The sequence below is a fragment of the Haliaeetus leucocephalus genome, unplaced genomic scaffold (genome assembly GCF_000737465.1).
Source record: "Haliaeetus leucocephalus isolate CR32 unplaced genomic scaffold, Haliaeetus_leucocephalus-4.0 Scaffold973, whole genome shotgun sequence".
NCBI lineage: Eukaryota > Metazoa > Chordata > Aves > Accipitriformes > Accipitridae > Haliaeetus > Haliaeetus leucocephalus.
In genome coordinates, this window is record NW_010973409.1 from 3,387,105 (window position 1) to 3,405,516 (window position 18,412).

The following is an 18,412-nucleotide window of genomic DNA, read 5'->3' on the forward strand; positions in this document are numbered from 1 at the left end:
CTCCTGGGTGATGTGATGTTCAGAGTTTAGGAAAATTTGTATTCTGTCAACTTCTGCAAGTCAAGTTAAATGCTGAAGAAAAGGAAAGTTGATCTTACAAGGATTCTTTTCCATACAGTTATTTTTGCGCATTTGGGATGGGAAGAGCAAAGAAAAAATAACCCCTTACTTTCACAGAAATACAACTGCACTCTGGTGAGTGAGTACAAAAGGGGTGTTTGCACACACACACATGCACACTCTAAACACACCACCAACAAAAAGCAGATCTGATGTTCCCTTAGAGCTGTTGTACAGATAATATCTAGAGGTTTTAAAATTTGTAAATTATTATTAATTACCTCATAATTTGCAAAATAAAATGGTTGGCCAAATAAAAACAAAGTTGAAATCTATGTCATTTATTTCAAAGTTGAAGTCTGACAGCTGTATTATATTCTCATTCTTCTTGAGCAATACACCTACTGCAAAACACATAAAGAGGCACTCTTCAGAGCCTTCCTTACTGTAAGGGATTTACCTTTAACTGCCAGCAAAATCCAAGTACACATTCCCCTTCCGAGCATCCTTTAATCTTTATAGTTTGCTTCTGTTCCTTAAATCCAAGTAGAGCAGACCCCCAACAAGTAGGTATGCCTGCCCAGCACAGGCTGCAGGAGGAAGGCAGCTCTGGCTCAGTGGCAACTGAGTGCAGGTATCTTTCTGAATAGAGTGGAAAGAAGGATCTAAGCTATGCAAGCTCCAATTAAAGTAGAAAAATAACTTAAACTAAGAAAAAGTCTATCTATTAAAAATGTCTTAGCAGCTGTGACCAACAAGGATGAAAAGTTGTGAGAGAGAGGCTGTCCAGTGGCTGTTGTGCTGTTTTCACACACTTTTCCCACTAGGGCAAAGAATGATCAAGAGACTCATCATCTCAACAAGTTCTCTTACTGTAAACAGCTAGTGTTGAAAGTCAGCCCCTTAATAAATATATACATTTCATAATTTTACTCTTGAGACATTCAGTTCTACTACATACAAAGAATCAAAAATATAGGATAATTCAAGCCCTTGTTTTCTTCAGTACTACTTGTAAAGAGAAACTTGAACACAAAATAAATCACCTTTCATAATCCTGTCAGCATGCTAAGGATGCACACAGGACTGATTCCCTACAGGCATGCAAGTATTAAAAAAACAAAACAGTTCAACAGACCTCCCCTCATCTAGATCAATGTCTTACTGCACATGCATTTATCTTCTTCCTTTCTTTGTTTGCTATATGCCCACTTGCTCTACAATTGTTGAAGTTGCCTAAAATCAGAGGACTGTAACAGTCAAACCAATGCACGGAGAAGACAAAAAACCCCAGTCCTCCCACCAGAAAACCACCCCAGCACAGCATGCCCTAGCTTTTCTTATACTGTGAAACAGGATAATAAATACGAACGAGGAAGCAACATGAATCTGTGCACTGCATTATTATTATTATTTTTAAAACAAACAGTCTATATGTTTGCTTTTCATTAGCTCCCTGTGGTGGCAAAACTATAAATGTAGAAGTTAGAGACATAAAGGGAAAAAATGAAGTAGCCAATAGCAAAGATTTCAAATACACTTACACAACCACACTGTTTGTTTTACAGCTGCTTTACATAACAATAAAAATGTAATATACCGTGGGTTTTTGGCAGTGTGTAGAGAGACTGCATCAAATGGCCATAACGAAGTAAGCAGAAATGATCTCTTTGGAACAATTAAGCAATTTTAGAAGCACCACTATGTCCAACAACTAATGGGTCCAAAGGGACAGAAAGGTCAAAAGCATGAGTTTCTCCCTACTGACCAGAGATCATATATACGAGCCTTTGGAAGACAGGGTAACTTCATATTCATGTTATATAATCCCTAATAGAGAATAACCCCATATAAAACCCAGCACACCAAACAAAAAGAGAGATCTTTCCTTCAGAAGCCAAAAGCAAGATGCAGTCTTCCATCCAGCTGTCTCAGCATAATTAATAAATTAAAAAAGGAAGAAAAAAAGAAATGCTTACCCTCTTTATGTATAACCAGCTGAGAAAAAGAAAATCACTGGCTATACATGAAAGAGTAAGGTGATCATGTAGTTCAGTAAAGAGTCTGGCACTTTTTAAGAATGAATGTGTAAATCATACATATTGTACATTAAACCCCACAACTTTTCTAATGACCTTGAGCTCTAGTAATATGAACAGGAGCATACAAACCCACTTATTTCTGGACACAGTTCATTCACTGTCTCCAGCAAGGACTGAAATTTAGCACTTGACCTAGTGTGTCATTAGGATGTGACACATTATCTTCCAGGAAAGCCAACCTAAGCAAACATCACAGTTCCATTACTATTTTAATATCCAGAAAATGAGATTCTCCCTCTGAAAAGAAACCGTTTGCTAAAACAGCAACTAGATGACTTTCCAGATGTGTCATTCAATGTGCATGTGAGAGAAAGATTAGCAAAAATACTGACCAAAGAATCTTTCATTTGCCTGGCATACAGCTGTGCAAACGCTCATACAGGCTCACCTACTGCATGTCAAATATCCTTATAACCCCAAAGTGAAGTTTAGATGCATCCTCTTGACTAGAAACCTTTCAAGATAATAAAATACACTTTTCCAATGGCCAAAGAGTATTACATAAAGAAAGATTACAAATGTCAATTCTTATGTTACCTTGCACTCAGGATTATCCCAATTGCCCATTTAAGTACTTTAAGAACACTTTCCTCTTTCATCAAGCTCCTCTGATTTGTGACCCAAATACTTAAGCCATTTAAAAACAATAAAACAAAACAATCTATATACACACGCAGTGGTTTAGCCAATCACTGCTACTTCATTTGCAAGTAAATTAATAAAACAAGAGCGGTTTTGTCTGTTTATTTTTTAATTCCTCACAAACATTTTCCTTCCGTCAACAGCACAACCTTGACTCTTCTGCTCCCTGTAGGCATGGGCTGCAGACTTTGACAGATGTAATGGCTTACTGCTGAAGGATCACTGCAGCCATCAGGAAAGAGAAGGGGCCAGAACCTGCTCAGATCGGCAGGATAAGGAGGCCAAAGACACTAGCATCATTCCTTACAAGCCTGTGCTGGTTTGCAGAAAGAGGCCCAGCTCTGTGGGCCAGAACAGGCACACTAGCTCTCTTTTGCAGAACTTAGACCACACCAGTGATTTGGGACACATTGGATTGTAATGAAGAGAGGCTAGGAAAGAAGTACAGAGAGAGCTGACAATCTGTGCAGGGGACTGGCAGGTTTACTACCGGAAAGGGATCTGGCAAAATGCATTTTTTTCCCTGTTCTCTGCTTTTAAGGGTCATATCTAACCCCACCCTATATTTTCACTCTTTCCTAGTGTGTCATAGCTCAGCCATCAACTTTAGCTCCGTCTTTTTCCTGCCCCGTTCATTCTGAATCAATAAAGACCACTGCAAATAGAACAGACTTCACTAGGTAACAGACAAGTCTCCTTCCCAGATCCAGACCCCAATCAGCACTCCTTCCTTATCTCTCTTTAAGCCAAGCCATGAATCACTAACAAATCCCATCCAGCTGTTCAGCCAGCCATGAGAGAGGTCACAGCACATCCCCACTTACCCTCAGCCCTTTACTCTGCTGCTACAGCTTACGGCTGGACCCTGCCAGTTCATCGCATCCCCAGTGCAAAGTATTACCATACAAAGGCTTCGCTATCCAATCCCTATTTTTCAGTCTTTCCTGACAAAATCCAGTACTAGTTATTTAACATGTCCTAAATGGCTAGTTCTGTGCTACTTAGCACTGCAGTGAAACATGCACCTGAACAATCTCAACGCTGAATTGTCTGAACTTTACAGCTCCTCATAAATAAGACTCTACTATGAAAAGCAAAGCAAAAATCCTTATAAAGCAATGTAGAAAGTCTATGGGTTAGAAAATTTGCATTTTCTGTGGAAAAAACAATGTACAAGACATACCCGATACATTACAAAACCTCCAATGTAACATAATATTTATAGTCATTAGGAGTACACACACTGAATAGTAAGTACTTTAAATTGGAATGTCTCAGCACATGTAATAGCTCTGCAATTTAACTAATATTTTGCTAACAAATAGTTACAGTCCTCCTAGTTATTGAGGTGGAAGGTGAAATAGGAGCACAAAGACAGCAAAGAAAGAGATTAGCTATTGGACACCTTTATTATTTCTCTGCCACTGTCCAGGAAGAAAAAAAAACCCCCAACACTAATATCTCAAAACACATTATCCTATTACAATGTAATAGTATCGCAAAGTAACAGCTGTGATAACCTTGATGTGCATAAAACCGGAAAATAACCAAATCACATATTCAAGATAATGCAATAGCTGCTGAATAAAACAACTCGCTTATTTACCTCAATCAGATAAGAAAAAAAATGCAATGTTGCAACATAAGCAGAACTTCATTTTTTGGGGAAGGGGGAATAGGGAGATGTCTACAAGCCCAAGGACTAAACCTACTTTATTATTAAAGAACATTTAAACATAACCGGAAATTTACATACCACTTTGCAAACACAGACAAAAATGGAAGAAGTCCTTTGCCCTGAAAATTTTACAGTCTAAATTCAGCAAGACAAACGCAGCAAGACAAAAGCAAGAAGTGGCTGAGTGACAGGATTTTATGCAAAGCATAAAAAGAAGAGAGGCAAGAACAGTTCCATAAAGGGCAGAAGTTGAACATTTTATGCAGCTAAAAGTGATGTCAAGTGGAACAAGGAAACAGGAAAGAGACTGTAGCTAGTGGACTGGAATGAGGGAAAACAGGGTCGGGGAAGGAGGTCATTTTGTGGGTACTCCACACAGAATGCAAAAAGACTGTCTGGGGTCACCTAATTCAATACCCTACTCCTGGCAGTGGTAAGAGCAGATACTCCTCAGAATAGGTGGCTGTGGCCACTATCTGCAGTCCATTCCCCTTGTACTCCCGCAGCATCGACGCCACTGGGTTAGGGATGCTAAAGGGTACATCCCTGACTTTTTGAGTCTGTTTATGAACCTGTTGCCCATGAATTTGTTCAGGCCATTTTTGAGTATACTGATACTATCTGCCTCCACGACCTCCTGCAGGAACAGCTTCCAGAACTCCACTGCCCACCGGGTAGAAGGACTTAATCTGTTCTAAAATGATCTCTTAACAGTTTCAGTGAATATCTCTGTATTTAGTACTATGGAATTTACTGAATAACAGTTATTGTCATACTTCTCTTCCAGCTGCTACAAAAGCAAGGTGTGCTCCTTTGGGAGATGCAGGTTCACAGGGCATTCAACAAATTAAATTTGCAACTTCCTATCTTTAATAATAGTCTACTTGATTGGGATTGACAGAGTTTCAAGTGATTTTTGAACTTTCCTACCCTTTTTTGTTTGCTTACTTGTTTCTCTCTCCCCCTTTTGCCTCCTCCCTCCATTTCTACCTCTGCCTTTCTCTCCCTCTGCTCCTTTCTTGCTATCACTCCTCCAATTTTCTTCTCCCACTTCTCACATCTTGCTCATCTGCTATCCTCCATATAGGAGGACAATCCATGGGTCAAGAGCCATGTGCAACTCATTCAGCAGTTCAAGTAGGCCTACAAAGATACATTTGGGCACTTGTTACATGTATTCTTCAAGGTATAGTAGGTTGTGCCTTCTTGATTTACAGAGCATTGTAAACAGTGTAAGACTGTATAAACGCATTGACTTTATTGCTATACGAATATTTTGCCTCCCAGGTGGGGTGTAATACAAGCAGCACAGCAAAAACTATTGTTGCAGCTTGCATGCTTGCCTGTTTTAAAAATTCACTCATGCCCAAGAAGAGGTGGGCCCATGGATGGCCCTCCCCATTCATTCAAGAGGAGGATGCCCCACGTCTTCTGCTCCTTAAGAGAAGGCAATAAGAAAGTGGACCTATATTGCTGGAGCAGACAAATAATCAGTCTGTCTCTGCTTCTACCTTTGCTGCCAACTGTTTCAGCAACCAGTGCAAAATTGCCTCTGCTATCCTGATGGGCCATCTCTCTCTCTGCTACCTCTTACAATCTTGCTGTCCTCGAGTAACACCCTTCTGCCTCGAGTGTTTGTACGTACTTTTCCATTCCTCACCTGCAACTCATTCTCTGTCTTACCAATGCCTGCAATCTGATTAACCTCATAAGGGGAGTGAGGGGCTGGAAAAAATTGGAAAAATGCTATTTCAAAGAAAGTATTAAAATTTCACTAGAGACTTCAATCCTGGGATGCAACTAAAAGACAAGCAGTAGGGCATCTGAAGGCCTGACTCTAGTTACATTCAAAACGTAGATCTTCTAGGTCACTCTTGTCACTACTATACATCTTCTTGCCTGACTTCCTAGATCATGAGGGTGCTGTTCAAGTTTGATTTGAAGTAGGAAGGAAAGCATCACCACAGCTTTAATGCAATAGAGAACTCTAGTCAGATTAATGATATTTTTAGATTTTATTTGGCACAGCTGTTTAAAGCCTTCCGTCTTTCTCCCCTCTCCCACAAAGCCCCAAGTGTAAGTAAGCACAAATACTTTTATCAGAAGCCAGAGCACTACAAAATATGAGATTCTCAAATTGAGAATTACCCCATCAAAAACAAAACCAGACAATTCTCATTGATAAACTACTTACAAGCAAGTCAAGGAGGACACCAACTATAAATGCTTGCATGCATCACCTAATTTATCTCCTTTAAAAAGGTTACCAAGACATACAGGAAATAACGTGCAAACATAGTATTACAACAATCAGTTTGATTGATCAGAAACTTCTGATGAAATGACCTTTTCTGGTGTACTACAGTATTGATATAATTGCTTTAAAACTATGTTACAACAGTGTGCATTTTAGCAATCTTTCAAAACCATCTGCAACAGTTAAACAGCTTTAATTAAATATATTGCACTTTCTCCACCATTTATAGGCCACTTCTCAGAGCAGTCTACATTTGTTCAGAATACAAAATAACACACTGAAACTTTCTAGAAGTTGTCCTCTTGACAGATCTGTAACAGTCATCACCTAAATTAGCACCTTAAAATTTCAGTGAAGATATTCAAGCTGCAGGTAAAACCTTTGAGACAGTTACCCTGACAGGCTTCCCTGTATAACAATAGCTACTGCCCTGAAGCTTTGCTGTTGTCTCCAAAAACTCTGACAATGTTTTCAGTCCAAACTAGAGGTATCTTTCTTCTTTTCATCAATTCTTCTATTGTGAAAAGACACCTTTGACTTCAGAATTAATTTTTAATGTTTGCTGGCCTTTTCACTCCTGTGTGCAACTCTCTGTAGGATCCTAGGCATCAAAAGAAAGAAACAAACAAAAAAAAAGACCCCAAGACCCCTCTCCTGGTTTCTCCTTAATAGACACTGGAATTAGCTTCAATGGCAAAAATCTATTCCTCAGACACCCATAGCAGAAATAGCATTAAATATTAGCAGTCCACCTGCCCCTGGAAGCACCTCCCCCCTAGCCCTCAGCATTTACTACTACCTTTACAATTCTCAGTACCAGTTCAAGATTCTCGATTTCCAGCAAGTCCAGCAGCTCCAGAGGGAAAGATGAGAAATGCAATTCTCTAATCTCTTAAATCATTTACACTGATACAAAGAAAGTGCAAAATATATCTAATGTGCTGATTTGGTTTACACTCGCTTTTGAGTCTAAAAGTTGAAACCCCTGGAGGAATCAAACCCTCAATTCTGCACTGTTTCATAGAAATACAGAAGAAATTTAACAGGACTCTACATCATTAATCATACAGCTTCTTTAATCCAATTACTTTGTATTTTCTTTTAAACAAATGAACTGCCAAGACTTGGCCTGGACCCAGTTCTCAAAACAGCTCAACTTCAACTTACCCGATCTGTATTTTCAGTTGTAAAATCATGAAAGAGATTGGAGAGAGTGTGGGGAATCAAACACCACATCTGCCCTGAGCTACAGTCTGCATACCCCACTCTCCTTTTCTCCCCCACCTCCCATCCCAGGGAGTCCAGATTAATAAAGAAAAGAACATTGCACTTTGGATGTTGCAGTTAGAAATGCAGATCTGTGATATATTCTCCTGGTAACATCAGTGAGCCCCTCATGCACAGAAAACTTGTATTAAATGCACTGTAGTAATCATTACACTTTCCACAAATGCCTTGTAAGACCAATTGCACATTGCTGAAATTTGCAAATTAGCAAGAGAAACAAGAAAACCTCTCTGAATTCCAGAGTGTACAGTGTTTATTTTGACAGTTGTAGTTTATTTATAGTACTTGACGATACACGTTCTCTAGTTCATCTTGTAAAATAACTAAGTCAGTATTTCGACCTCCACTGTTAAGCCTCAGAGGGGAAAACCAAGTATAAACTTATTTCATTCAAATAAACATACAGATTGGCAAGATTCTACTATAATGACTAAATTACATCATTAATTTAACTTAGTTTAAAGCACTTTCTTTGGTGGAGAAAGCATAGCCCTTAAATTTGTATGTGGTGTGCAAGTCTGCACAGATGTGCAATAATCTCTTAGCCCATTCACATAAAACGATATCTTCTTTTTGTTTAGTACGTTAAATACTTTTAGAGAGGTGCTGTATGGAAGGCCAGTCTGTCATGTACAATTACAGAAGAGTGCAGGCACAGGCTGCAGAAGTTTCGCTATGCACTAACAATAACCTTAATCCACCCACATAACTTGTACTGGTACAGGTGAGCTCTGTCTCTGTTCTCAGAACAACCCCCTTTGACAGTGGGGCCAAAGTTAATGTCTTGTCAGATGGCATCTTATCGGCTCTTAAGACCAACCCATTTTTCAGAAACCACAAAGCTCTCAGTCACTAGCAACCTGCCCTTGTTGAAATCCTCAAACACAAAACCATCCCCTATCACTTTCTCAATCCCCTAGACTCGCCCATTCTCCATGGATAATTTTGTCTTCATATAAAAAGACAAGATAGGTTCAAGCCCTTAAAGTATAAATACTCCACACACAGTGTTTCCCATTTATGTTTATAAAGTACCATACACATATCATGAATATTTCTTAAAACAAAACCAGACACGTAACCCGCTGCTAAACACATATCCAATATAAAAATCTGGACAAGCAGAGCTTGAATACAACAGAAATGAAACCAAATTAAAGACGGCATAACCAAGAGAAAGTATTAGAATTTGTCAGATAAAACATATACGCAGCATCATAAACACAGTTGCACAGTGCCCTCCAAGGGCAGCAAAGCTTAAAGTCAAATAATAAAATTAAGTGGTGTACAAGAGAGTGTGCACAGAAGGGATTTCAATCCTCTTTGTTCTTAGCCATGATACAATTTCACAGCCGCTCTCAAGATTCATCGTTCTGATGTTTGGCATGCAAGAGCACAGAATGCAGTTCATTTGGGAATTACTGAGCCAGGATGTGCCAAACAAAATCTACCACAGCATCAGCCAGCTCCTGCCACAGTGTCCGAGCAGCCCGGCCATCAAAACATTTGATTTTAAAGGGAGCCAATAAAAAAACAAACAAGAATATCTTCAGAAAGGTGAATTCCTGTAATATTAACTAATCAACCCACAGTAAAGAAGCTGTTCCTGTGCAGCTATTGTCTGAGTACATCAGACAGAGGACTTTGCCTGGAGGAGCTGCTACCTACGTATACTTCAAATTCACAGAGTGTAGAAATGGTATTATTTTTATGGTTTGCAAGCGAGACCATACACAGCTGCGGAGAATCTCTAAATTAGTTAATACACCATTTCAAAAGGAAGAGTTATTTCTCCAGGGATCATGTGCCAAACAAAGCGGGGAGGGAATGCTGAACCACTGGTAGTTTATATGACAAAAGATATTTTTCAACTACACACAGCACTAATTATGAAGGTCCTTCCTATCCTACAGCTGGAAACTTCTCACAGAAAACAATCCCATTTCAGAGAAATAACTTGGGGGGGGGGGGGGGGAGAAAAAAAGAAGTGCTAAAAGCACTTTTGTAAGCTGATAATTTTCATTAAACATGATCTGCATTTTTTATTTCTACAAGGAAGTAAAATCCAGCATTCATGTCATTCTTGATCTAATAATTTGAGTGTGCACATTAAAAAAAAAAGTCATACCAAAATTAAGTTTTTTAAATACAAAACATAAGACCAGAAAGTTTATGCCAGAATATAGCTATGTTCAGGGAGAACTACTTCAAGCATGAAATTAATAAAAACAACACTGATACTAGTTTAACAGTGACAATCCATCCTTAGATAATACACTAGATTTAAAAGCAAAAACACTTAAAGCATTATTGGAGTTGGAGGTATTGAGAAAATACATTTGCAAAAAATTACAAGCACCATAAAACCAGATGCAATCAAAACAAATCCCAGACTTTCATGGTATGTAGATGAAATATATTAATTATATGAAACTATTGAGTTCAAAACTGCCTTTGAGCCACACATTTTCAGCAGACTTCTCTCTAGCCAAGAAATTTTAATTCTACATTGCAAAGTTTTGAAAACTATTAATATTCCACACATTATAATGGAGAGCACTTCTCCACACCATCTATACTGAGACGTATATTTATTAAGTGCTGACAGTTAACTTTCACAAGACTCTCAGAGAGATCTGGTCCTTATTCTGTGAATTTACAAAAAGCGGGCTGAAGGAGCCAGGAAACACAAGTGTATTTTATTATTATTTAAATAATGAATTTGTGATAGCAATTTACTCTGAAGCAATGGTAAGACTTGCAGGCAAATGCCTCCTTCAGTAAAGGTTTGAAAATTATTTTTGTTTAAATAACAGCTGGTCGTGCCTATATGGACTTAAATGAGCCATGTGGAGACAAACTTGTTTCAGTTTAGGTAAGAAAGATTAAAAAACATTAATTATAGTTAATATCCATTTTGGTCCCTCTACACAGATGGGAAAAATAACATTAAATTACCATGCTTACATACAGTCAATACCAGACACCCAATAAAGCACAAATTCAATGCCATGGTCATAACGCAACTGATGCGCACAGTTCCAGCAGAATAGTTCAGCTGCAAGTTAGCCTGAAACAAAGGAGATTTACATTCATTTCTCCACTTTGCCACAGACTTCCTGTGTGACCTTGGACAAGTCACTTGGTTTTTGTGTGCTGCAACTCCCCATCCCTAAAATGGGGAAAACCATTTATTTCATAACCTCACAGCAATAAGCAGATTTACTATCAGGAGATGCTTAGATACAGAGGTCAAATAAATGACACAAAGAGAATAAACAGTATGTAAAGCTTCAATTAACTTCTGTTAAAACTTTGGCAACTTCATCACAATGAGAGAACGAAAGTTTTGGCACAATACTGACAAGTGTTATCTACAAACAAAGATCAGGTCTGCCTACGTAGCAAGATGGAACTCTATTTTGACATGTGCAGACAGTCATGGACACAGACTTCCATGACCCAAAGCAAAGACACAACACAGTCCTCTGTCATCAACATATACAGAAGACCACAAGTCCAAAGTCTCTAGGTACCTCCTTTGAGTTCTAAAACAAGAGTTGTAACTTTCTGATATAATACAAAGTAGGAGAAGAAATCACCAGGTACGCTCTTAAAAGATTTAAAACACTTTAGGTCCAACCAGTTATTCTCCAATTCATACTAGCCACTAACCACCTTTTGAACTTGAAAGCCACATTTAACTTTCATAACTCAGTATTAATATCAGAAGTCAAATCATCTTGCGGACAACAGAAATTGAAGACCTCTAGAGGGACAGCCTACCAAAAGTGATGAAGAGGAGTGAAAACCATTCAGAAGTAGCCGAACTCTACACATACACTACACTAGGACACTTATGAGGACAGCATTGCCTCCATCAGGGACCCACAAATTTGTGACATGAATTAAATATATCTTTTTAGAAAATATCTTCAAGTCCAAAAATCTATTTTTTGAATGCAGGCCAAACGTAGATTGCATTTCCATGCACATATTCTGCACCTCTGTACAAGTAACTTTTACTAGCCTGCATAAAAGCAAAATCACAGCCTGGGGAGGGAGACATGAGGGGCAAAGGGACTACAAGAGATGATGAAGCAGCCAACAAGAGACGAGCACAGGTAAGCATTTGGGGGACACAGGCAAGCTACGGAAAACCAGAAACAAGGAAACTACTGAGGGGAGAGGAAGTTCTGGGATAAACTTCCCCTCATATTACCCACATATGTGTAAAACTCACACAGCTGCTCAATCACTGGGTGTTGAGTATGCTTGGGGTTTTGGGTTTTTTTGTTTGTTGTTGGGTTTTGGTGTTTTGGGTTTTTTTTTTTTAAACAGACAGTCTGTGGGTTACACACATGAAAATACGGTCACTGCAAGCTACAAAAATAAAAATGAAACTCATTTGGTTTTAAGCTATTTTTTTTTTAAATATCAAGTGGTTTTCATTATTTGTAATTGCATCTTATATGTGGTGTTTTATAAGAAGAAAAATAAAATGGTTCTTACTAAAAATCATTTACAACCTAAAGCTTTTTCTTTCAATATGCAAAGCTGCTCTGGGATGTGTTAAATATCTTGAACTCCCATTACTGCAATAAGACTGGAAGAAGAACAGCACTTTGCAACGAGGCCAAAAATTAAAGCATGGCCAATAATGAACTGCTATCAAACACCAGGCACAGCACAGAACAGGGGAAAATACAAAGATGGTGGTGAGGGGTGTAAGAACAAATGTTCAGTAGAAAAAAGGAATACGACATTTCCAACATAACACAGGATACATTTTTGGATGCACATTTTCAAATGTGACTTCTGAGACTTTGCCACCTCTAAAGTTGACAGCAGAATAGGTAGTACCTGGTATCATATACAGCTCCCTGAATATGTAAGTTTTGAGATTAGTCTTCCAGGAGAGAGTGAGATGCCTAAAAGGAGAGGACTGCCCTGCTCTCCCCTTCAGTGACACCTGAAAAAAGTCTGTAGAGGCACAAAGGCAGCAGAGAGATGAGGGGCTGGAGGTTAGAGGAAAGGTAAGGACAGGCAAAGTCATGAAGGCAGGAAATTGAAACTAAGTTCTGGAACTATGTATTTAATAACTCCCTCTCAGCATGCTAATAATGTTCAAAAAAAAAAAAAAAAGGGGGGGGGGGGGGGGGGGGGAGTGACACTGTCAGCAGGCTTCCCCAGAACAAATTTTGGCAACCTTAAACATCACGCAGCAACCAGAGTCTCTCACTTGCTTAATCTCCTCACACTCACAAATCAACTATTTCTATTTCTTTTTCCACAAGAGGTGAACTTTCTCCATAACTGCAATAGTTGAAACTCATCTCACTGTTGTGGCAATTGGCAGCTGCCTATCCTTATACAAACCAGCTGCTACAGAAGCAAACTCCCAGTGTCTGACTGTGCAATTGGAACCTCGTTACCCATAAGGAGAGCTGCTCTCCTTCACTCTCAGCACTATCTTTACTGAAGTAGGATGACTTCACCCCAAGATGAGCAATACCAAAACTCCTTTGGTCACACACACACATAAACCCCTCCATTCACATTTTCCTACCTATCAACATATTAAGAGACAGTAACAATTACAACAGTTTCATGTATTTGCAAGAGTTGCCAGCCTTCACTGTCATTCATTTGAAGGTCGGAAGGAATGCAGAATACCTGTAATTGCATTACGGGCAAAGATTAATCATCACTATTTGTACTATGAACTCATTTTTACCATTAGAAATATTTATAAAAGCTGAAACAGCACAAATTTACTATGTGGGTCTTGAAGTGCATTATCCTCAGTGGTCTATGTAATTAAAAAGAGAAAAAACAAAAGCGTATTCTATTTTGACAGGTACCCTGCTAGCTCATCTGTACCTGTGAATGATGCCAATTGAAACAAGGACAAATTAGGGCTCTACTATTATTTACACAAACCTTCAGATGAAACCTGCAATCTGACATACTTGTATACTATCACTACTTTTGGATAGATTTGCAAACTTCAGACTGCAGTACCAGCACCTTGATCACCCAGACTCAGTTATCTAGAGAGCAAGTCACAGTGCCATGCTGAGCTGTGCTTCTGTGTTTCTTTCCCACGAAAATCAGGTTATGGTGGGAGGAGGAGGGGAAAACATGTGGACTTCATCCTGACACAGAGCCAGGATGCAGACAGGCCAGACAACTCCAGCCCAAGAGCTGGAAGCTCTTGTAATATTCAGGTAGTTGTTATTGTCGCTAAAAAAATATCGTCACAGCTAAAGATTTCAGAGCTCATCAGTTATCATCCAAATAGCTCAAAAATCTTAGTATCAGCCTAGACCTCTACTCACATGCCTCATCCCATCCCTCCTTTAATTTATTATGATCCTTGGGACTGGTACCGAAAAAGTTGTTCTGGACCTGTCAGACTAACTCTTTTGCTAATGCCTCCCTGCAGACTAACAGCAATAAAAAGCTTCAATAAAAAGATTCATGTGCATTTGTGGATGGCAACTGAATACTAAAAAGACCAACTTAAATAGTTATTTATAAGCAGAATTTTCTGTGATTTTTGCTATCACCAACATCAAAAGGCCTCAAACCTCAGCCACAGCAAGATGATAGAACAGAGTTGTGCTTTGGCAACTACAGCGAACGCAGACCAGACTGAAAGCCACTTTCCTCTTGAATGAACAAGCACAACCAAAGATGTTACACTACTACTGTCTTCTCTCCAAATGCAAAGAGGCTCAGGCCACCATGCAATCAACCAAATCAACCTGCTAGATGTTTTAAACAAATGGTACAAGTTTCCAAAACATACTTAAAAACAAGCTGCTCTATAAAGGGCAACAGACTATCCCTGCTTTTTATTTCATCAGCTAACATGTGTGCTCCTGTAGGGCACCCACTGAGTGACAAATTCGCGCTTCTTTTCCACTGTAAGTTACTGTTCACAACAGCACTCTGAGCTAAAAAGCTCATAGCGTTTTACTATTCTCTGCTTCCTTGGCAGGACTCTTATTTATATAAGATTAGTGCAGTCAGGCATTAAGATTTATAAACCAGAAAAAACAAGGAGAAAGTTTTCACTCTTCTTTATAGGCCAGTTTTAGAAACATACACACAAAGCAGTATAACAGATTGAAATGCAATTGTTAAAAAAACCAAAAACAAACAACAAAACAACCCCCAAAACAAACAGAAAACTCATATCAAAACACATATAATCTCTGGAGGTCCCCCCACCTGGAAACTATTTAATATTATCCAAGCATTCACAAAAGTACTGCTGGTCACCTAAACAGCCGTTTCTCTGCTCTATTCAGAGCCTCTGAGGACAGTCACACACAGGCACCCTTCAGCCCCTCGCCTTCCCCCACCCTTCTCAGGTAAGGAATCGACACAAACCTGCAGTTGGGAGGTGGATCTAAGGTGATGTCAGCCAATTCCTTCTGAATCCTGTGGCAATAAAAGAGAGAAGGAACAAAGGTAAGTCACTGTGCAGGATAGCAGTTAACACATACGCCTTACAGACATACTGTCACCGTGAGTTTGCAACACTACATAAGAGAGAGGCACTCTCAACTGCAGCCTCCCACCAGTCCAAACACACCAAGCAGGACAGGCGCCCTGTTACAGAGACGGCCAGAAAAGCAGACAGGCACCGTGCACTGAACCCAGACAGGTGCACTGTTCTATGCTCCCATAAAGATGCCAACCACAAAGGGGCAGTGGAAAAGATTGTCCGCTTTACTCTGCCAACCAGCCTGTAAATGAGGGAAAACCTCTGCAAATGTGATGCACCAAGTGCTAGGAGGAAACTGCAGTCTGAAAAGGAACTTTGTGTTGCTGGATTGAGAGAAACGGTCATTGCCAAATTGGCTCCCCCTCTCTCCCCCCCAGCTTCCCATCACCATCCTGAGAAAAAACACCAGCCCCAAGGGAGTGAATAACTGCGCCATTCCCAAGGACACTTAAAGGAAGGTGAATATCTATTTCCGAGGCTCCTGCGCATTCCTGCCACCTTCAATCCTCCCCTCTCTTCACCCTCAAGAGCCACACAACATCCCCACGTCCCCTCCCTCAGGGCTCCAGACGCTCCCTCTCTTCACCGCGTTCGGACAACACCCTCTCCTCCCTGCCCAGACTATTCTGGGCTCACACTGCTTTTGCCACAGAACGCCCAACCAGCTATCATCCCCTTCCCTGGAGTCCCATTGCTGTCACTCAGGCTTCTCCTCCAGATTTCCCCACCCAGCACTCAGTCTGTCTCCCTTCTCCTTTAAACTCAGCCAGCATCTTCTGCCTCTCTTCCAGTTGTCATACATGAGAACCACAGCCTTTTCATATGAAGCAGTTTACGATCTTCTTTTTAAAATAGTTAGGGCACGACACGTAAACAGCGCTTGCCACTATCTATGTCAGTTTGCCATGGAAACCTGCTGAGTGGAGATCTGGAATAACCAAACTGCCTAAATTCTACAAAGCCACAGAGAACTTAGTTGCGACGAAAGGGCATTTGCATAAAGCCCCAGTCACTTTTGACACCTACAGATACAACCTCTCTGTGCTGCCTGGCAAAGCTGTTCAGTGAGATGGTTTATTATTCTTACTGAAGTACTGCAAGTTTGCTTGAAAACTTCCATTTGTCAGTTTAGCTCCCTGGAGCAGAATGGCGCCGAATTCAGGTGAAACACAGAATAAATAAGAATAAATAAGTTTGGAGTTTTTTTTAAACTGAGTGGCTCCAAGCATCTGTCCAGGTGAAGAAAACTGACTGACAGAGCTGTTCTGGAATTACTATACTACACAGGCTTCTCTCCCCCACGTAGACGTTATCCTGGAATAAAAATTATTTCATTCTCAGAAAAATCCACCCAACCCTGTGCTGTCTGTGCTGTGAGCAAAGACTATTTTAGAGCAGGATGTCCACAAGTGGACCTGCTGTGGATTACTTATTCTAGTCAACATCCAACCATACACAGAAAATTCAATATAAGTGATGAGCAGACAGAAAAACAGTAAATGTATTCGGTGGAAAAGGTTTGGGGCTGTATTACACCACTTGCACTGGAGTGCACTCCCCCAGTGCAAGCAAAGTGAAAACTCTTCACAAACATTAACTGATCCCCAAAGCAGTCCTGGAAAGAAAAAAGCCACTCTAGATCAATCCCAACCTACAGAGAGGGAAACTGACGTTGAAATGCAATGCCTTAATCAGGACCACACAGCTTCCAGTGGCAGAGAAAGAATTAAGGTCCTACATGCCAATCCTACACCATCCCTACAACTGATGCTAATAAGGGAAAAGGCAAAGACAGTGGAAATAATTGAGGGACAGAATAACAGCCCAGAGGAAGAAAAGACAGGAAAATATTTGGGATGGAACAGAGGAAGAAGCAGGAGAGAGACCACAGAGCAGTGAAGTTGGGCAGACACTCACTGCACCGAGACGCTGAGAAAAGTGAGACAATGGCAGCTTCGTGTGAAAAGGTTGAGCATAAGGGCTAGAGATGAAGAATGGAAGCAGCAAGGGAGCAGTGGGGGAATGGAGCAAAATAAAATGAGGAAGGAGAGAAGATGCAGCAAACCAGTGAGAAAACTGACTGCAACCTCACCTCTTGGCACTGGTAGATAGCAGCTTAGAGTTTTTACTCATGCTGACTTTGCTTTCCTTCTTCTTAGGCGTGCTTGTCTCTTTCTCTGTCTGTTGGTTGGAGGATGAAGATGAGGAGGAGCTGGTGCTGGCCCTCGAATCGTCATCCGACATAGCGACCCCCCCACCACACACCCCAACCTGGAGAGGAGACACCATGGGGCGTGGGGAACAAACAGTGAACACAAACACACACAGAGAAAGGCTGTTGACGATCTCGCTCTGTGTTTGGGTCACGCTCCTTTTAAAGAGTCCTTGTGTCTCCCTCTCCTCTTCAGGCCCTACAGTCGAAGCAGGAGAAGCAGTAGCCTCCCCTGCACTAGTAACACGGAGGAGCAGGGGGAAAGGGACTTTTAAAGCTTCCTCTCAGAAAGCAAGTGCGAAATGAGAGGAGAAGAGACTGGAACGAGGACGACTGCGAGGATCGGGGAAGCTCAAAGCAAATCCTTCTAATCTCCCCCAAACTGCACACACAAGAGGAGCCATCACCACCCACCACTATCTAGCCTAGGGGTGCAGGAGATAAAAATGGAACAGCTCCGGTCCCTTGGGTTCCCGGGAGGCACGTGGGGGAGGCGGGAAGGGACGGGGCTGGGGGGCTGACCGTCGCCAGCACTAAAATGGAAGTGGGGCATCACTGGCAACAGGGGGGAGACCCCGAAGGAGGATCTGTGACCTGCAGTGGGGAAACCCCTGCCTGCTGGATAACCCCCTGCCTGCTGGATTGGGTCTTGGGA

At 40.7% G+C, this 18,412-nt stretch overlaps 1 protein-coding gene across 2 annotated transcripts in view; it reads right to left on the reverse strand.

Moving 5' to 3' along the window:
- UBE2E1 (ubiquitin-conjugating enzyme E2E 1) overlaps window positions 1-18,412 on the reverse strand; it is a 45,071-nt gene that overhangs the window by 25,870 nt on the left and 789 nt on the right. Inside the window, exons 2-3 of one of the 2 annotated variants that reach the window (XM_010584372.1) lie at window positions 17,638-17,816; window positions 15,428-15,478 (exon numbers count right to left, since the gene is read on the reverse strand). In XM_010584372.1, coding sequence (XP_010582674.1) covers window positions 15,428-15,478; window positions 17,638-17,789 — 203 coding nt within the window. In that variant the 5' untranslated portion in view covers window positions 17,790-17,816. Of the gene's footprint in view, window positions 1-15,427; window positions 15,479-17,637; window positions 17,817-18,412 lie in introns of those variants that run through there. The other variant, XM_010584373.1, reaches the window with a different exon arrangement.